At 32.5% G+C, this 21,376-nt stretch overlaps 3 protein-coding genes across 7 annotated transcripts; 2 read left to right on the forward strand and 1 right to left on the reverse strand.

Moving 5' to 3' along the window:
- The first annotated feature begins 6,736 nt into the window (after positions 1-6,736).
- On the forward strand, positions 6,737-12,886 carry LOC104787814 (BTB/POZ domain-containing protein At1g67900). 5 transcript variants are annotated; one of them, XM_010513461.3, is made up of 5 exons: positions 6,737-7,097; positions 10,477-10,666; positions 10,752-10,821; positions 10,911-12,155; positions 12,242-12,886. In XM_010513461.3, the coding sequence occupies exons 2-5, from the start codon at positions 10,608-10,610 to the stop codon at positions 12,758-12,760; spliced, it is 1,893 nt and encodes a 630-aa protein (XP_010511763.1). In that variant the 5' UTR covers positions 6,737-7,097; positions 10,477-10,607; the 3' UTR covers positions 12,761-12,886. The 5 variants fall into 5 exon arrangements, with proteins under 5 accessions (XP_010511763.1, XP_010511762.1, XP_019101607.1 ...); XM_010513460.3 differs by lacking the exon at positions 6,737-7,097 and adding an exon at positions 9,645-10,032; XM_019246062.2 differs by lacking the exon at positions 6,737-7,097 and adding an exon at positions 9,812-10,009.
- A 1,556-nt stretch (positions 12,887-14,442) lies between these two features.
- Positions 14,443-14,869, reverse strand: LOC104787816 (uncharacterized). The gene has a single exon (XM_087451117.1). It carries the CDS (start codon positions 14,854-14,856, stop codon positions 14,596-14,598), a length of 261 nt encoding a protein of 86 aa, XP_087307243.1. The 5' UTR covers positions 14,857-14,869; the 3' UTR covers positions 14,443-14,595.
- Positions 14,870-20,737: 5,868 nt separating this feature from the next.
- LOC109125643 (uncharacterized) lies at positions 20,738-21,272 on the forward strand. The gene has a single exon (XM_087451119.1). The coding sequence runs from the start codon at positions 20,881-20,883 to the stop codon at positions 21,082-21,084; it is 204 nt and encodes a 67-aa protein (XP_087307245.1). The 5' UTR covers positions 20,738-20,880; the 3' UTR covers positions 21,085-21,272.
- Positions 21,273-21,376: the final 104 nt, after the last annotated feature.

The raw sequence follows: 21,376 nt of genomic DNA on the forward strand, positions 1-21,376 counted from the left end.
AGGATACCGCTGCTTATATCCTTCAACTGGACGTGTTTATCTCAGTCGCCATGTTATCCTCGATGAAACATGTTTTCCTTTTGCAAACACGTACAAACATCTGCAACAATCAGCGCCTACACCTTTGTATACAGCATGGCTCAAGAAGTTCTCAACTGTTTCTGCCACCATTGACCAAACAGAAACTCCTACGCCTGATCCTGCAACTCAAACTGTGCCAAATAATGAAACCGTAGTCAGTAATCCTGATGGTGATACAACAACTACAACAACAAGAGTAATGGCTGAATCAACACATAGGACTGATGACAAGAGTTCTGGGTGTACGGCAAGCTTAGACCTTGTTCCTATAGGCATGAGCTCTCAATCATCAGTTCCAACTGTGTAACATTCATCAGAAAATGTAGCTATAAACACAAATGCAGAGAACATCGTACCTTCTGTCCCATCTTCAACTCATCTGATGACAACTCGCTCTAAAGCAGGAATCTCCAAACCGAATCCTCGGTATGCTCTTCTTACTAAAAATGTCTCTTACCCCAAACCTGAAACGTAACTCTGCTTTAAAGGATCCAAATTGGACAGCAGCAATGAATGAAGAAATGAGTAATTGCAAATAAGCAAATACCTTCTCATTAGTTCCTCCATCACCTGACATGCATGTCTTAGGCTCCAAATGGGTGTTTCGAGTCAAACTTCACGCAGATAGCTCATTAGACAAGTACAAAGCCAGACTTGTTGCTCAAGGGTTCAAACAAGAAGAAGGCATTGATTACCTTGAGACCTACAGCCCAGTGGTTAGAACCACAACAGTCAGAGCTATTCTCTACTTTGCTTCAAAGAAGTACACTACACAGTTCCAAGCAGCTTGTGCTGCATCACTAGACAACTCTCCTTGCTGAAGGAAAAATAAACCGGAAGAACAGAGAATCTGAATATTGCATTTCGCATTCAAGGCAAGGGAAAAGAAGAAGCTTATGGTACATAAGAAGAAGTTTGGCAGAAGTTGCAATGAAGAGAAGCAGCAGTTGAAGAAAGACTTTGATATACTCTCTCTCTCTCTCTCTCATTGCTGCTAGGAAAGAGAGGCTATATTCAATTCTTTATATGGAAGTTCAATTCGAAATCAGTCATGTGTTTGCGATGGGAGCTACAAAAGATATACATACATAAATATGCCAGTCTATTTATGTTTCATACTTCATAGTGAGAGGCAGACCCAACTTTAAGCATTGTCTGGACAAGTGACAACCAAGATTTGTAAACCTGATTATTACTAGTAAATAGTGTCACATTTATTTGGGTCATGCATTGTTATTGTTAGAATGTTTGGAGTCATGGCCGGCCCAAAGGGGAAAGCTACCCAAGCGAAGGCTTAGGGTCCCAAATTTTTTTCCTTTTTTCTTTAGTAATTAAGACCTTTTTTGAAATTTTATCTAAGTAAGTCTGTAGAAATTTAATTTTATAGAAAATAAATAGATTTTTGCTCCAAAAATCAGATTTTAGTATGAATTTGGGTCAAAAATTTTAATTTTTAGTGTGAATCTATTAAAAAAATATCCATAATTTCTTTAATATAAGGGATAAAAAAATTGTTCTAAGGCCTCTAAACCGAGTTGTGCGTAGGACACCCAATAATATCGGACCAGCACTGTTTGGAGTCGGGTTATTTAATTTCTAGCTCAAACACATAACTTAATTAGAACCTATAGTCTGTAACTCAATCTTATTTTCCTATAGACTGAACCAGATGTGTATTCAGAACCATGGAAACAAAAAGCAGCGAATCCCCACCACAGTCTGCTGTGAAAATGGGTATGTCTGAAGCAAACCGATCTAAACAGTGACGCAAATGAAACAGCTATAATCAATTCATTAGATGGGTCAAACAGCTATGATTAATTCTTGAAAAAAGAATTACTATAGGTTTGTAACGGCACTTTTCGATATGTGAAGTGTGGTTGTTGAATAAATGTTTTCTTACTTTTTCTAAAAAATTTCCTCGTAAATGAATGTATAACATCTTTCTCGAAGTTTATTACTAATGTTAAAAGATTATCAAGAATTTGTAACTAAAATATGTATTGCTTGATTTGTTTTTGCATATGCATGTTGTTACGTCTTCGAACTGTTGCAATTGCATACATTTGACACAATCATATAAAGTACTAGAAGTCATTCCGTGCTACGCACGGATTTAGCTTATAATGTTTTTGAATTTTAGTAATTTGGATATTATAGTTCTTTTATTTGTTTACTCAGCAATTGTTATTTTAATAATTTTTAAATATACTGATCATTTCAATATTTTTTGGGTTCTTTTGTTTAGTGTTACTTAAATTTTCCTTTTATATATAGTATTAGAGTATTTCAACATGTAGAGAAATTTTTGATTACACAGTAGTGTGTTTATAGGTTTTTTCTCCCTTTAGACTTTCAAGACATATTAAGCATTCTCCATCTTTTTATTTTCTTTCTTGTGTTTGCACAAATTATATTACCACTGACATCTACAAAAACATGAAAATTTTGGAAAATAACTTACATGAATACAATCTAAATATGAAATTTAGGTAAACAACAATGAACTTAATAAATATATTTTACCAGCTAATTTTTGGTGAGGTAAAAAATGCAATCACATCCCTCAATATAATTTATTCTTTATACATTCTAATACAAATTAAAATTGTTTTTACGAAATTTTAATAATGAAAATGAATCCAAGTAAATAAAGTTATAAAAATTACTCTAAGTTTTGGTGTAGTATAAAAATGCAATAGTTTTGTTCCATCGCCGAAATAATTTTTTAGATCTTTCTTTTTAGCTTTATCATAAATGCAATTAAATAAGACAAATATTTATTTTGTCGTAGCTACTTAGAAAAAAAACCGCAGAATATTATAATATCAAATGTCATAATAAAAAAGTGTCTTAGGAAGTAAAATATTATATTTGAAAGTGGAAAATGTTATGAGAATATTTGTTGAACTTTTATTTTTAAGATGGTTAATCTAAAGCTATTTGATACTAAGATTCCTAAAAAATGATACCAATATACAATTAGCATATATTACTCACAAGTCACAACTATAGAAGTCAAATTAATTAATATAGAAAAATGCAACTCATATCATGCTATGATATAAAAAGACATCACAATCTTAACAACATGATTTTTTAAGCATACGATAGTAACATCACAAACTAAATTTATAATGGAGAGACTCATATATGCATCGTCTTATAAGAAAAAGTTTTAGTCTACTTTATACACTGTTAATTATAATATAGCAAATTTAAAATGCTACTAATAATCTTAATATAGCAATAATAATGCACTATTAAAGAGAGACAAATAATAGCAAAGGAAAAAATGCTATTGTATGTGCATCCTCTAAGATGGCACCGACAAAGACAACATTTACAAAATCGCTATCGAAACGAAATGATAGCATTTTTTCGTGTGCTAAAAATACGCATATTTCTTGTAGTGATGTTGAATATATTAAAGCATGATAGTTCATTTTTTCATGATGTAGTAATATTAATATAACCAACAAACACGACAACCCTATAGTAAATATAAAATATGGTTCAAGGCCCGAACCGAGGCCCAACCCAGAAGGTAAGCAAATGAAGCCAAGCATTATGGCATCAAATTTTTTGAAGCATACTTTAGACCAAAAGTTTTTTTTTTCTTTTATGTAGAAAAAAACAAAATTATAAGTTCAGTTATTATTAGATTTTTTTTATAAGTTCAAGTTTTATATAAGAAAAACATATATTTTCATGAAGATATATCCAATTTGTATAAATATTTAAATGAATATGAAAACATTGAAAAGACAAAAAAATGTGAGCAAGCAAAACGAACATATTTCGGTTTATGGACTTAGAAATTATCTTATGAAAATAATTTTTTATATTACTATTCTTATTATTTTATTTACGATAATAAAAATGGTTTCTTAAAAACAAATTGGCATAGGTCATCCAAAATTGCCGGACCGGTCCATGGAGATTAGGAAATACATACATAAACACTCTAATGAATAAGTAAATTTGTCAAACATTCTCACATTATATTTTTCTGATGTATTTTTAATGCAAACAATAAACATGATAACCTGCAAAAAAATATTTAAAATTATTCAAGAATACTTATTGAAATATGGAAAATATATAAAAATAATATAATTCTTCATAGGAACCTAATAACTGAAATTAAATAATCATGACTGAAAAAATCTCTTAAAATGAGAGTAAGTAGGGACTCAAATTTAATTTTATGGAAAACTGATTGAATTTTAATATTATGGAAAAAAAATTGGTAATATCTAATGGGTAATAAATAAGTAAGCAATTATCAAATTACTTACATAAAATATTCCACCATTAGATTATATAGGATTAAACGCCAGAAACTAAACCCAGTAATGGATACTCAGAAATTAAAATTTGACTCAAAAATTTATGAATTTATAAGAGAATTTTGAGAACACGTAAACATCTACAATCTAACATAATTTAGATTTCTTTCTTGCTTATGAATCATTTATAAGATTGAAACTCATAAATAATTTTTTACATAATTTAGAATCCATTCTTACCGTGAATCATTCATAAGATTGAAACATATTTTTATAATGTCAAAATAACCTATAATGATATTGTTCCTATGATGAAACCACAAACTGATAAATGGTGGGTTTAGATTGGAAGGGTCTAGTTGAAGAAGGGAAGAAGGAAATGTTAAAAGTTTTTTTTTGTTTTATGGGATTTTAGTGAATTATGTCCAAAGTATAAATGAATTTAGTTAATTAGGTCCAAACAACAAAAATGTACAGATGTTAGATAGATAATAGGCCAAGTGTCATCTTCTTAGCAAAAGTTAAGAAAAACCTTCTCATATTATATAAGATTTTGTACATATTAAATTCAGGCTAACTGTGGGCTTCCAACTCCCTAACTCTTTATATATTATAAAGTCTCTACAAATCTATCTGATGTGGGACATATTATACTAACATCCTTCCCCTCACGCTCAGGCATGGTCATCTGAAGTGTGGGTATATGTGGAAACAATATCCACGAGGTGGCCCAACAATCGACTGCTTTGATACCATATTAAATGTGGACTTACCGTGGGCTTCCAGCTCAAAACCGATTGGCAATAAGTGAAGAGGCCCTAACCATTTATATATTATTAAGTCTCCTCGCATCTATCTAATGCGGGACATTACACTAACAGTACACTAAGAAAACTCTGTGCAGACCGCACATTTTAATATGTATAAAACGTATAAAAAAAACTTGGCTCTGACTAGTATCTTAACTCAAGAGATATATTGCATGAACATGAGACACAGTCTCGGGTATTGTCCCATATTTTTAGTTTTACTGTCGTTTATGTCAGTTCTTAGACATGCATATTGGCAGAATGAACATTTGTTTGCGCTATGTTTATCTATCTTTTTGAGAACGACGAATCACAGATTTGATCTCCTAATACGTAGTAAGAAGATAAGGGTTACATATTTAAGATAAATAAGTCTAAATTCTCTAAGATGCCTTGTTTCTTTAGAGATACCCTTAGACCCATAAGGGTAAGAGTGATTTACCTAACCCCAAACTAACTATGATTAGCAACTTAAAAAGATTTCGGATTATATGACATGAACGCCGTGTCACAACGATATTTTCTATTTGTATCATTTGGCCATGTAACTAGCCATCCCGGTAACACATGCCGAAAATAATCTTATCTATCTAGTTGTTCGAATCGTTGCAAGATATGGTCAAATCAAATCATCTCTCGTATAGTTTGAGAAATTATAAATAAAGAAAGTGCTTAGCGTAACAGGTTCACCTACATATATAAAGTAGTTACACGTCATAGTGATTCACCTAAACAATTTTATACATGTCGCTAAATGATTCGTCCAAGCATAAGTTTTAGCCAAAATCGTTTCTCCTCTCCTACCCTTCCGTTCACGAGTTTGCGAGACGGGCTACGTACACGAGAGGAGCATGATGTTGTTTGAGCTAGTTTCAGTCGCTTCCTATTCTTGGGGCAACTAATGTGGCGTGCACAATCATTTTGTAGTAAGATATTGTTAAGATTATTTATCAAACATTTTTCAAATCACAACCAAGTTAAAAATCATCTTCTAAATGCTTCCAAACAACTTAAATCATCATGTATATCCATTTTATCTCCTTCACAGCTAAGACAGCAAAATTTGGCCAAAACTAAATAAATAAAATACGAGATCTATCTATACAAGGAGGAGTACAAAATCCAGCTCAGCTCCAATCGTGGAGGATCTCTAATTGGGACATATTGGATCCCACAGCCACAAAGGGACCACCCAAAGCAGGCACTGTCGGCCAAAGACACCCACTCGGGTTACATTAAAATTTAATTACATAAAATCAAAAATCACACAAAATCTCTGCGTCTTCTTTCACACGTAGAGTTGACATCACGACAGTAACCTCTCGTGCAATCCCCAAAACACCCTTGTTTATACCACGTTAATATCCACAATGCCATTGGCCCCCTCTAGCCCTCGTCCTTAAGTGGCCACTGATTGATCCAAGACAATCTCTCGTCACACTCATAGGTCGACAAAACCGGTCCTAAGCCGTGACGGGTTTTATATTTGTGTTCCCTCAACCACCGGTGCTAGTTTGGGAGTTTAAACGAACCGACTCTGACAAGTCATGAGACATTGTTGTTTGTATCATAAGTCTTGTGCTTTCTAACTTAAGCCATATATATCAATATATCTTTGGCTCTATCAAAGACACACAATTTATATATATTTATATCTTTTTTTAAGCTTCATTTCAACGTACACTTCTCCCCATTTGGTAATAAAAACAAAGATCAACTTTCTTCTGCATCATCATCTCCCTCCACACTATAAGTTTTTTTTTTTTTTTGTTAAATCGAGAGATTCTATACCAAAGTCCATACATCTTTTCATCGAATTATTTTTAAGAAAGTTTTGAACCATATATAGTTTGTACAACAAAAATCTTTCTGGGAAGGAAACAACGAGAAATATAGCTACATACGCTTGGCCATTGTAAGTTTGCTTAACATTTTTTAATACTGTTTTTTTTTTTTTTTTGAAATTTTTGGTTCGTGATGATATTTTGAAGCATTGCATCAAAGTGGAATGCTTTTGATCTTAAATCATCCAATAAATGTTATGTGTTGGGGAAGCTTAATCGAGAAAAGGGATATATAAATAGATATCTTTCTTTAAACCTACGACTTCTACTAAGATTGAGACCATGTATATTATAACCTTTTCCCCTTAAATTTAGACATATGATGAAATAGCAACCTCGATGACAAGAATCAAATGAAACGGAAAGATGATATATTAATATATAAGTGAACTCCACTTGAACTGTTAGAAGTGTTCAAACCATCAAATATAGGACCTATTTCTCTAGACCGTATAGTTAATGTTAGGCTCCCTAACTTTTAGTCTTGACCAGAATTCACACGAATCAATCTTATAGTAATATGCAGATATATTTGTTCTTTTTGTTAACTTCAAAAGAAAGGGTAGAATGCAATCTGCATTATTTCAGTCAAAAGTAATTATTTGCAGAGAGATGATCAAGTTTACTAACATTTTGTCTTTCTTTCAAAAGTAATCTACTCTCAATGATTTGCTATGAGCATGCCTACACTTTAGTCTTGATAATACTATAGCATACATGGGTAAACTCGCCATTTTCCTCTGTTTCATATAGTCATATCTAAAAAAAAAAGATGTGAGAACGACAATGCGACATTTGTTATTCATCCTTCACCCTTCTTCATTCACATACATCTTTATTTGCTTATGCTATATATAAATGCATATACTATATATTTTCCCCTACTTTCTTCATAAAGTGTGTACACTCATTAAAGACAATACGAAAAAAGAGGTTATTGTCGATTTCATTGTCGCACTTTGATATTATAACCTCTTTGATAAGATGAGGTGTATGGACTATATGGCTGCTTAAAATCCAATCTTTTTATAATGGTTTAATGATTTTTAATTTTATTTTTATAATAAAAAGAAATAAAAACAAAAAGTAAATTACATGAAATGTCAAGTGTATTTAAGAGGTAAGAACGATGACAAAAAATGTAAATTAGGAGAACGTAAATGGCAAATTAGTCCCTTATATGACTTGGACGTGAACCGATGTGGACCATGCAATTTCACTATAGAACAATAATATTATTGATATCAATTTAGTATTTACACTCTCGCTCGTGTCATGTCATTTTCAAAAATATACATGTTATATATCACCAAGCAAATAAATATATATATCACGTTTTTCTGTTTAACTGGTTATATATTTACATATCCCATTGTATGTTTTTTATACACTGATCAGTACTGTTCACATTAAACACTACTTGACACCAAATATATATATATACTATGCCCGCGTTATTACGCAAGTAAAAGTTAAAAGAAATTATTAACAATAATTAATTAGTAATATACATGTTTTTAGATTTTATTTTGTAACATTTTTAGTATTTAACTCATATTTCATTTTAATACTCTCTCAGTTTCATTATATAAGAATTTAAGATTTTTTTTACTCTATTTTATAATATTTTCTCAAATTTCTATGTATAATTTTTATTAATATAATAGACCTATAGAATATATTTTCCTTTTGGTTGAAGTTTTATAAAGGAGATAATTTTTATTGTTTATTAATTTTTATGCTTTTACCCAAAAACTCTTATAGGATAGAGAAAGCTATTTAAATATCTATATCATCATAATAAATCATATTTTAAGTTTAATTACATATTTCATCTTAATGCATAGAACTAAATATTTTTGACATGTGTCAATATCTAATCAATATATTTGATACTTGTCACGATCTTATTAATGGGTAACTTTGACATCAAACATTATATAATAAGATATATATATATATATATATATATATATATAACTTAGTATATATTAATGAAAAACAATCCAGTTTCACTATATTATTTGTATTAGCTAGTAACATTCGCAGATTAAAACTAACGTGCTAATTTAAAATATTAAAGCATTGCAGAAGACATTAGTTCGAACTTCGAAAATGAAATTAACCCATTTAAAAAAAAAAATCGAATATGAAGTCATAAAAGAACAATAAATTCAAGAGCCCAATAGTGTTACAAACTTTTTATCTGGAGCCAATTCAACTTTATTAAATCATAAATTTTAACCTAACAATAGTCCACGATATACTATCAAATAATCATAAGTCTTTCTACTATTCTTCTAGGTATGCAAAACATTCATTATCGTGTCTATTAGCATGCAAATTATATGATTTTCGTACGTTAAACCTAAAAAACAATGATTATTAGTATTTTTTTAATCTTTTTTTTTTTGCAAAAAGTAAGTTATTTTGCAAAATCGAAACGTCGCTACATCAAGCTGGAATTTTCTTTTCGCAAAGAAAACTTTTGTATCACCAATTCACCATACATGTAAATTCTAACATATCAATATCACTATAGCAGTTTAAATACTAGAGATATTTTTATAAAAATGTAAGTATGAAGAAGAGTGAAAAAAATGTGGAGATGCAATGATGTGGAAGAGAGAAGGTGGGGAATGAGCAGAAGCACGTGGGATTGGTGATTCGCTTTGCACGCTGGCGAATAGCCCTTACCCCAAAATACAAATTACAAAAAAAAAAAAAAAACAAAGAAAAACATCAGCAAAATTAATAATAATATTTTTGTATCAACAAAATCCCTACCTAGAATATAAAATATATATTAGAGAAAAAAGAACTTGACATAAAACAAGAAAAACAAAGAAAAGTTGTAAAGTAGATCACTCTGCTTTCTTTTGTTATCTCTCTTTTAATCTTTGAATGATTGGTGAAGAGGGTTTTCTGGGAAAATTGCCTTAGCTACTACTAGCTAGAGAAAACATAAACAAAGATATCTTAAGTGAGTGTTTGGTTCGAGTCCAAGTGAGTTTTTTTATTTCCTTCTGGTTTATGCATGGGAATTGACGAACATGCTTGTTATGGTGTGTGAGTTATGTTTGTTATCTTTTTGTGATTGATGGAACTTTGGGTGGGTTGTGATGTGTAGGATTATCTAAGTTTCTATCTTCTTTATCTCTCTTTTTTTCTTATATTGCATTGATTTTGATTCTTTTTGTTTGTATGTCCATATCAGATTGGGTATAAGGAATTTGATTGAATGGACATGAACTTTAGTTTTGGTGGCCTCAGTTTTTTTCTGGGTTTATATATTTTTCTTTATTTTCCTTTTTCTATATATCTAACTAAAACCACTCACCACAATGACAAAATCTCTTTAGAAAAAAAAATAAAATCTGACTTTTTTTTTCCTCCAAGAAACAAAACTCTCAGACAACATTTTGATCTGTTTTTTGTCTGAACTTGCAGACAGGAGAGATTTGTCGGACCTGTTCTTCTTCAAGGTTTTGTGTCTTAGCAAAAGAAACCCTTTTTGGAGCTTCTCCATTATGCATAACAATTTCTGAAGATTTCAAGCTAATTACTATCGTAAATCAGCTATGAAGTTTATGAAACTTGGATCTCGTCCTGACACTTTCTACACTTCAGAGGATTTAAGGTAAAATAGTAACTAAATTTAGTAAAATCTTTTGGTTATATATGTTTAGTAAAAAGCTGAAAATTTGTTGCTTTGTTACTTGCAGATGTGTGTCTTCTGAAGTTTCCAGTGATTTTACAATTGAAGTGTCAGGAAGCAGATATCTTCTTCACAAGGTAATAACTAAACCCTTTCTTGTTCTTGTTCTTGTTCTTGTTCTTGTTCTTGGAGATGGTTATTTGAATGTTCTTCTTCTTGTCTACAGTTTCCACTACTCTCCAAATGCTTAAGGCTTCAGAGAATGTGCTCTGAGTCTCCAGAATCCATCATCCAACTTCCAGAGTTCCCAGGAGGAGTAGAGGCCTTTGAGCTCTGTGCCAAGTTCTGCTACGGAATAACAATAACGATCAGTGCTTACAACATCGTAGCCGCGAGATGTGCAGCAGAGTATCTTCAGATGTCAGAGGAGGTTGAGAAAGGTAACTTGGTATACAAGCTTGAAGTCTTCTTGAACTCTTGTATCCTTAATGGATGGAGAGACTCCATAGTCACAATTCAAACCACAAAGGCATTTCCTCTGTGGTCTGAAGATCTCGCCATCACCAGTAGATGCATTGAAGCTATAGCCTCAAAGGTCTTGTCTCACCCATCCAAAGTGTCTCTCTCACATAGTCATTCAAGGAGGGTTAGGGATGATGACATGTCCTCTAACAGAGCCGCTGCTTTGAGCAGAGGATGGTGGGCTGAAGATATCGCGGAGTTGGGGATAGATCTTTACTGGAGGACTATGATTGCTATTAAATCTGGTGGCAAGGTAAAGGCAAGTCTTATAGGTGATGCCCTTAGAGTTTACGCTTCTAAATGGCTTCCTACTTTACAAAGAAACAAGAAACTAGTCGGTAAGAAAACGGATTCGGACTCAGATTCAGATACGGATACTTCATCGAAGAATAGGTTGTTGTTGGAATCCATTATAAGCTTGCTTCCTGCTGAGAAAGGCGCGGTTTCTTGTAGTTTCTTGCTTAAACTCTTGAAAGCAGCAAATATCTTAAACGCATCAACGTCTTCCAAAATGGAACTAGCGAGAAGAGTAGCTCTTCAGCTAGAAGAAGCAACGGTTAGTGATTTGTTAATACCACCAATGTCATACAAATCAGAAATGTTATACGATGTGGACATTGTCGCTACTATCTTGGAACAGTTCATGGTCCAAGGACAGGCTAGTCCACCAACAAGCCCTATAAGAGGTAAAAAGGGAATGATGGATAGAAGAAGAAGATCTCGTTCGGCTGAGAATATTGATCTTGAGTTCCAAGAGAGTAGGAGATCATCCTCTGCCTCTCATAGCTCAAAGCTTAAGGTAGCTAAGCTTGTGGATGGATATCTCCAACAGATTGCTAGAGATGTGAATCTACCGCTCTCAAAGTTTGTTACTTTAGCTGAGAGTGTCCCTGAGTTTTCAAGACTTGATCATGATGATCTCTACAGAGCCATTGACATATATCTTAAGGTTCACTTCTCATATCCTTGTATATCATATACTAAACGAATGATCTTGCGATTTATCTAATTTATTTTTTTCTTTGTTGTTTGCAGGCTCACAAGAATTTGAATAAATCAGAAAGGAAGAGAGTTTGTAGAGTATTGGACTGCAAGAAACTGTCAATGGAAGCGTGTATGCACGCGGCACAGAACGAGATGCTTCCATTGAGAGTAGTGGTCCAAGTCCTCTTCTACGAGCAGGCACGAGCCGCTGCAGCCACGAACAACGGTGAAGCCAAGATGACCGAACTGCCAAGCAACATCAAAGCACTCTTAGCCGCACACAACATCGACCCTTCTAACCCAAATGCAGCCGCTTTCAGCACGACAACAAGCATGGCAGCACCGGATGATCAATGGAGCGTCTCGGGTCTCAAATCACCTAAATCAAAGCTCTCAGGGACACTAAGAAGCAAGCTAGCTGAAGATGAAGAGGTAGACGAGAGGTTCATGAACCAAGATGGAGGAAGAACTCCGTCTCGGTTTAAGGCCTTTTGTGCAATCCCTGGCCGTCCCAAGAAGATGTTCAGCAAGTTTTTGTCCATCAACAGAAACTCCAACGTCAAAAACTAAATTTACAGAACTGTTATTTAGGTATCTTAGAGTAAAAGAAAGAAAATGTTAAAACCTCGCTTCACTCTTTGTAACTTCATTGAAATCTCCAAGATGATAAATAATATTGTTATAAGAAATTAAAAATCATAGTTGGGTTCTTATGAGACACATGTTTAGGTTCCAAGAAAGGTCAAAGAAAATGACCTGAGGATATTTCTTTGGTTTTGAACTTTGATTATTCTAAAAATTTGTAAAGAGTAAAAGTCAAAAATCTTCCTCTTCTGTCTCTGTTGGCTGCTACTGGTTTTGATTAGTACATATCTCCAATTTATTCCTTGTTGTCGTATTCATTACACCCAAAAAAAAAAAAAGATCATGTTCATAATTCACTAGGAAAAATTCTAGGTTTCTAAATATTTTACATTTTTTGAATAATAATTTGCACTTATTTGTTTAGACAGGATATCTTAACAAACATGGATTTGATATGCATTAAGTTTACATATCACGATTTACTTTCTATAATAATGTCACCCATCACATGGTCTCTCTCTCACTAAACAAGTTTCCAAGTTTTTGTACTAACCTCCAATTATTCCTAACAAGAATTCTTGATTTCAAATCATTCTTGTTCAACAACAACTTCCATTTATGGATCTGACCTAATCAGTTGATATTTCCACCTTGTTGAAATTAATTAATTTATAATTTGTTATCAGAAAGAAAAATTGTGGAAAAATGATTTATTTGACTGAGACATGATGTAATCTATAGTTCTAGTCCCTATTTGTGTCGTCGCTATATCACCATCAAAAAATCAAATTTGCAGTATGTTACTGACAAAAAACTTCGATAAATATAAAATTGTGGTTATTTTTGGTAAAACATAGAGAGTGTTGGTTGGATCCAAAAGTTATTTGAGTATGAGAAAGTATTAGATCGGATTTGGCATCTGATATAAATAGTGTTTATACTAGCTATATGATATCTACTACCAATATGGGAAAATTCTTTACAAATTCGACTTCATTACACACTATGGTAGTATGGTGTTTTCACATTCCATACCAAAAAAAAAAAGTGAAAAACATAGCACCGCCCAAATTAAAGAGACAACATGGGCTCTTCGTGATAAAACGATTTCGACTGTTTCAAAATTAAACCAACAAGCATTATTCATATTCATTTCCTCTTCCACATTTTATGACACATCCATCATTGTTCTCTTTCAATCAACAGATTTTTTTTTTTTTCACTTTTTGAAAGAAAATAAATTTACAAGCATTTCTCAAAGTTGTCATGGCTTTGTAGTCTTTTGAAAGATGAGTCATGACTCATGAGTAGTACTTTGATTGATTTGCCAATCTAGCACCAAGCCATGTCTGTTTTGTAACTGTCTCTCATTAATTTGATTATCTGCCCTTTGAGATGAGTTAAGAGACCAAAATATATATAGTCAATACACTACAAGATTGGGACCTTCTTGTATATCGATATTTCATAGTATTAATCATATAAAGTTACAAATAAGGTTCGACAAATAAGGTTCGACTTCAGTCTCTAGTCTCTACTCACTAACCTTAGGATATGTACTATTTATATTTAATAGTAAGCTAATTACTTCTAAATTTCTAATACGATCACCTCCCTGAAAGTTGCATCCAAGTTCTCTTGTGAACATGTTATAACCTCTTCCCAAAGAGAATGGAACTTGAGTTTTATTCATCATTTTTAGGAAAGACCAGCTCAAGGTTACAATGCATGTTGTTGAAAAAAAACTAATGCTCCACATATTAAATTACAAGTTACCACAAGCAATTGCAATGCCCTTGATCCATGTATCATGGATGAATCTATTTAGCGGCTCCAGGGTAATCCACTGGCTTGGATGAAGGATCCAATAAAGATGCAGCCTCGATACTCTTGGTACGTGGCAGTGAAAGACTCCGGTGCATCCTACACCGGAAAGAACCAGGGTGAGTGGTTGGCGAGCAAAGGCAGTTGGTCTTATTCATGCTTGTCTGACGGGTTAGCCCACCGGAGCCACCCGCTTCGGCCGTAGAATTACCATCAGCAGGAATTTCAACCTTCATAGTTCCTTTGTCGTTTCCCATTTCCTGGCTTTCACTAATGAGTCATGAGCGATATAAAGAGTTAATTAATGTATTAGAAAACATTTACCAAGGCGTTTCACTAAAACAATGTTTTCCTTAATGCGGTATAATTATTAAACCATGTACTGAAAATGATTTACTAGACCACTTATTAAAGTAAAGAGATCATGGAAACATATTTTGCTTATAGTAAATTGCTTTTACGGTACGTGTTGGTAAAAAGAAAAAGAGATCTCCTTTGTGAAACTTACCAAAGCGAGAAGCGAAAGTAGGAAAAAATGTTTGAGCTTAATTAGTTTTTTGGTTTAGCTTTTAAAAAATGCAATTATTTGCAAAGAAAAACTGACAGTTTTTGGTAGAATAGTTCTGATCATTTAACGTAATCAATTGGTAGTAACTAAATTCTATAAGACTAACGTCTAAATTATGACTTAAACAAGGATAGAATAGAGATTGGATCACAAGAGTTTTTGTATACACGGTTTGATGGATGTTATGGATGCAATGTTTGTACCTAAGCAAAACTGGTGATTACACATCTGAAGACAACAAACCAAATCATCGAAGAAGATATATGGAGATCCTAATTAAGTAATAATAATCTGAACAAAGAATATAATACGTATCAATGGGATCATTAAGAGTAATGGACATACCTACCTCTGATCTGTGTGGATGATCAAAGTTGAAGTTGAAGCGGAAACAATCCAAAAAGGAGTTTATATTCGTTTTTCTGAATCGTTCTTCTTCCAAATTTATATTCTCTTCTTCTTCCTTTGTGTTTTTTTTTTATATTTGGGTCACCACGGGAATGATGATGCACTACAACATCAAAAGCCAACTGTACACTTTTAATATTTTTTCCATAATGTTTCAACCATTCTTATCCCAAAAGCCCATCATTGATCATTGTGATTGAATGGTCCCGCTCCTTTATTGTCTTTAGCGGCGTGTCTAAACCCGAGATTTATCCGGTGGTAGGGGACGGGTCCGATCAGATCATAAATCGTATTGATTTTTTATATACACTAGGTACAGGATCCGCGCGTCGCGCCTATATGTTTAACTATAAATAATATCATATAATTCGTCTTTGTTATTAATATATTTGACATACTCATATTTTTTTTTTTAATTTTGACTAGAAAATGTATTATCTTATTTTATGTGAAAATTGTAGATGGAGTTTTACTAAAATTTTGGAGTTTTTTTGTTGTTCTGGTGTTGTATATGTTAGTGAAAAGAAGAAAGTATTTATAGGTGAAATGAGAGGTTTTGTCTCATGAGTATATCATTTAGGGTTTTTTTTTTCTTTGTTTTTTTTAAAAATAATAAATACAATGGCATAGAACTGTAAATAAGTTGAAGTTTTGAGCGATGATTGATAAAAAAAGTCATGAGGTCTGTAATGCTGACACCTCAGCTTTTTTTCAAATGTGTTTCTTTTTTTTTCCGTAGAAAGGTCATTTTATTAACTTAACCAATATTTAGATAATACAGAGTTGAAATTAGTCATGCAGGCATATACACAGAATCTGAATAAAACTCATGCATTGTATAACCATATTTTGCCAAGACATGGGCTGATTCATTACATACTCGACGAGCAAAACAAAACTCTGTGTGTTTGAACTTTGTTGCCCAAAAAAATATATCCATACAGATGTTTCGAATAGCAGCATTAGTTGAATGACCATTGATATTATCCATTAGGATTGAACAATCGCCTTCAAAGAAGACTGTCGTAAAACCTCATATCCAAGCTTGTTGTATTGTTCCAAGTAAAGCTTTTGTTTCTGCTTCAAGTGGTGATCTTACTGATCCTAATTTGCTTGCTCTCCATGTTAAGCTTTTACCTGTATGATCTTGAAAAATCCAACCTCCTGTTGCCAATTGATCATCCTTACTATAGCTAGCATCAAAATTACACTTTATAACTGAAGGCCTTGGAGGAATCCATTGGTTGGTGTCTAAGGTTGGATCATGATATCTTGGTTGTTCTCTCTGTCTATTTGTTACTGCCATCCAATCATGGACTTCTGCTTTACTTTGTAGCCATAGTGACATTGGAGAAATAATACTGATGTTTTCAAAAATGTGTTTATTTATCGATTTCTAAACTTTCCACATTAACCAGAATGGTGTCAAAGCTTGAGCTGATGTTATAGCACTATTAGATTGTAAATCCAGAAAAGCAGTGAAGATGGTGTCAATATCATGCTGAAAATGTTGCGGAAGTATTTCATTTGGTAGATTTGACAACTGCCATAAATCTTGTGCATAAGAACAGTAAAAAAAAATATGGTTGATGGTTTCATCATGTAATCCACAACATGAGCAGGCTGGATCTAATGTCATTCCCCTTGTATTCAATCTGGTCTTTGTCTCTATTGCTTGAGAAAGTACTCTCCACATAAAATGTTTTATTTTTGGGAGAATTGGAAGTTTCCATATTCTATTTTTGATGATGACTGAACCATGTGGAATGAGTGGTAAGTCTTGTCTATATTCTTCTTCATGTGTAGCAAACAAATAGCCTGATTTTACAGAGTATTCACTAGACGCCTCATAGTTCCCAAATAGTTTGTCTTCAGTGAGTTGTGTTGGAATATACATTTTTTGAATCCTAGTGATATCTTCAAGTGAGACATGAGCTGAAAGTAGTTCCTTGTTCCAATATTTAAGATCTATTAATATATAGGGGATAGGAAAAATAGTTTTAACCGGAGAAATAAACCAAGTTTTTTAAGAACATGGTTCGCTGATTGAGGTTTGGGTTCGTCGGAAGTGACAAACCAAAACTCAAACTACTCAGATCTGATGAATAAAGTTGATAACTTTTGTTTTCTCTCTCATATTTAAGATCGAACGGTTGGCTGTAAAGGTGGGAATAAATCTCTGTTAAATCATATCAGAAACACCTGAGTTGGGTCAATAATTCCCTAATTTCTTCAATCAAAATCTAAACCAGACCCAATTATAAATGATTTTATATGTTTTAAAAATTATATATCCGAAAACCAACATCAGAAAAAAAAAAAAAAAAATCCGAAAAAATCAAACTCCAATCTCATTCACATTATTTTTATAATTCACTGCAAAATAACTTTACATTATTATAATTTGAAAATCAAAAGTTAAAATTTTTTTGTTTGTTAGAAAATTAAGTGTTAAATATATAAACATCTCTAAACCAAAAAGTACAACAACGATGAGATGTCAATTCAGTTAGTTTTCACAAACTTAAACCTTTAATACTTAAATTTCTTTGAAATAAAAATATCATATATAAATAAAAAACGTTTATTCAAAATATTATTCGCAAAAAAAACTTTAAAATATAAAAATCAAAAATCAAAAATTTATTTTACTATAAAATCTTATATAAACGGTTTATCCAAAATACTATTTACCAAAAACATTTAAAATTTGATTTAAAATCCAAAAATCAAAACAACTAACATAACATCATAGAGAAAAAAACCATGAATATAACTGATTCTCAGATTATCCTTTCATATATCATAAAAAAGTAAAAACAAATAAATATATTTTGCTTATGTTTTGCTTATATTTTGCATGTTTTTCTCTTTATTAATTTACTTTTCTATATTAAAAAATAATTAGACTTCCACAACCGCATTACATTAATCTATCACAGGTTGGGATATATGTTCATTACAGACCCAATTGGTAGGGAACTCCACTAATCCACAAATTTCCTTGAATAAGATTTCCAACTGTTAACCTCAACTTCAATGGGATCCCTAATGATTTTCCCTTCCAACTCACTCTTTGACTTGTATATGCTTTTGGGCTTGTATTTCTGTACTCACCATAATACAAAGTAGATAGGGTTACAAGATCGGTTATGTTCCATGGAATCCAGCCCCTTGGATCGATTAAATCGTCAATAAAGCACTCCATGAATACTACTATTGAGAAGGCAAGCCATGGACGTCCCAAATATGTTCTTACAGTTCCTTTGATTGGTGTAAGGTCAGCGCTTGCCGTAATGTTGCATCGCTGGTAAGAAAACCCCGATGAAGGTTTTTCATTGTCGCGAGACTAAGCCGTCAAAATGTTCGTTTGCCCTTCACTCGATTTACGTGCCTCGATATGGCAGTTCATAAATACCGTTGATGCATGTCAATAACAAATAAAATCAAAAGAGAGAGGCGAAAACCATGACTACAATTGGTACTCATATTATTCTTGGGGTTATCATAAAAAGTAAAAACACACACATAAATATATTTTACATATTTTTATTATATTTTGCTCTTTGTTAATTTACTTTTCTATATTAAAATAATATTAGGTATCCTTATTGGACTAAGATGTTAAGTACCCTTGTTGGAGTATAAAAATAAATATTGCAAGTGATTGTGGTTTATAAAAATAATATATATAATGAGTTTGTATAATAAACACAAAATTGAATATTTTTATTTCATAAACTAAAAATACAAAAAATGATATTTCATTTGAAGATATCAAAAGAAAATAATCTTAAATAACAAAGTTTTTGATTTTTTATGTCAAATATGTCAAATAAATTATTTCCATTTCTTTAAAATATTTATTTGATATTTTCGGATAAATTTAATCAAAAATGAAACTCTACTTTATCGTTCCTTAACTAAAAAAAAAATTTTGAACATCAGAATAATAATAATTTAATATGATCACATTTTTAACAGATTAATTCAAGCATTTATTTTTATATTACTATACCATATTTTTAAAACTAAAAACCAAAAAAATTTGAACCTAATAATGTTGGAAAAAGACATGATAACTAAAACGACTAAATGTTTTTATTAATTTTAAAGTACCTAAAAAGCATAGAAATTTTTTACAACCAAAATACTGGAATCTAGTTGGTCAGAAGAGATATCATATATATATATTTTTTTTGTAAAACCTATATTTGCCACATCGACATCTTTGGGTAATACGAGTCTTCATGTTATATATGTTGGTCAAAATATAAAAGAAAGAACATTGTACACGACACAATACAAAAAAATTACCTAATGATTGATCACCTTCGCAAGAGTTTATCCGCTAAAACAAATGGTTTTAGTTGACTGGAGCTTATAGTCTAGATCACATCTAATCATTTGTGTCATATCCCGAGAGAGAAACTCGAGACTGATACCAAACTAAACTATAGCTCCAGTCCATCTTGTAGTCTAGACAATTAATATATTTCATGGACTCTCGATCATAACTGGCATCCCGGGCCGTACGTAGTTATGAAATACAAAAGATTTGCTAAAATTATTCCTAGTGGTTATTGTGATTAAAAGAAAAAAAAAACTCGTCGTGGCTGTCTTATGGAGATAAGTCTAAGACATTGGAACTTTGCACCTTGTATGGGGCAATTTCATGAATGTCAAAAGTGGACGATTTGATGATATGGACCAAAGCCGAGGAAAACAATAATGGTAATTAAACGAAACGTGTAAGCTTTATGGCCAAAACTCAAAAGGAACACACGAGTGTAATGCGTTTGCATAAACTATTAACGAGTAATCAAACGAAACGTCTCAAAAGGGATATCCACTAGAATCTTCTAATTGACCAACGACTTGAGTCCGTCCACATGGCATCCTTTTTAGTCTCTCAACGTTTAAAACCCGACTCTTTCATTTATCCAATTTCCAATAACATATCTTATTAAAACAAGGGTCAAATTTAAAGATATACGTTAGGAGACTCTTCACAAATGTTTCAACGTTACCGACACGTAACCAGAGTTCACCGAACACCGTCCTTCACGTTTTGTTTATAAAACAAGAGATAGGTAAAGATAGAAAGAGTCGTCTCTCTGAAATCACAAAACCCTTACTTTGTTTTATATTCTGGAGTTGAGACTAATCTGGCGTTGCCCACCAAACCTAACTTCGCTTCTACTTCACACAAAACTCGTGTCGTCCTGTCTTGTACACAGAAGAACGTAGTTTATAAAGAGTTTCTCTTTTGTTTCTGTTTCTTTAGTCTCGGGTTTGAGTAAAGATGGAGAACAAGGCCGATAATGGAAACGAGGATGGTCCAATGGTACATAGCCAAGTGGTGAAGATAAAGAAAGAGTTTGAGAAGATAAGACAACCGTCCCTGCAGCAGCCGGAGATGAGGAGGGTTCTTAGCGAGATTAAAAGGCGTCAACGTTCACGTTCTCCTCTTGGTTTAGGGGAGAGATCTATTTCCGTTGGATATTGATCCATGGTTGTTGACTTTGTAATATCGAGAGAGAGGTTAAAAAAAAAAAAAAAGAAGAGAGGGGTATAGACGTATAGTAGATGTGGTTTCTAAAAGTTAGTTGACAGGTTTTGTTGTATATATTTTGCTATGTAAATACTCTTTGGTATGAATATGATGGATACGTTTCCCCTCTTTGTATAGTAAAACTCTGTTTCACTTCTCTTTCGATCTACCTTAATAACCTTGCTATGGTTTTGATTTTCGGAATCGGTAGTTTAACCCGGTTGAAGCCAAAATCAGTCTTTGGGGA

The sequence above is a fragment of the Camelina sativa genome, chromosome 5 (assembly GCF_030686135.1).
Source record: "Camelina sativa cultivar CO46 ecotype springtype chromosome 5, ASM3068613v1".
Classification (NCBI taxonomy): domain Eukaryota; kingdom Viridiplantae; phylum Streptophyta; class Magnoliopsida; order Brassicales; family Brassicaceae; genus Camelina; species Camelina sativa.

Excerpts from the sequence above, each read along its gene's own strand:
- LOC104787816 (XM_087451117.1), bottom strand. The coding sequence starts at position 14,856 with ATGGGAAACGACAAAGGAACTATGAAGGTTGAAATTCCTGCTGATGGT.
- LOC104787814 (XM_010513461.3), top strand. The coding sequence starts at position 10,608 with ATGAAGTTTATGAAACTTGGATCTCGTCCTGACACTTTCTACACTTCA. Across the intron at positions 10,667-10,751 it reads TACACTTCAGAGGATTTAAG|ATGTGTGTCTTCTGAAGTTT; the intron begins GTAAAATAGTAA and ends TGTTACTTGCAG. Across the intron at positions 12,156-12,241 it reads CCATTGACATATATCTTAAG|GCTCACAAGAATTTGAATAA; the intron begins GTTCACTTCTCA and ends TGTTGTTTGCAG.
- LOC109125643 (XM_087451119.1), top strand. The coding sequence starts at position 20,881 with ATGGAGAACAAGGCCGATAATGGAAACGAGGATGGTCCAATGGTACAT.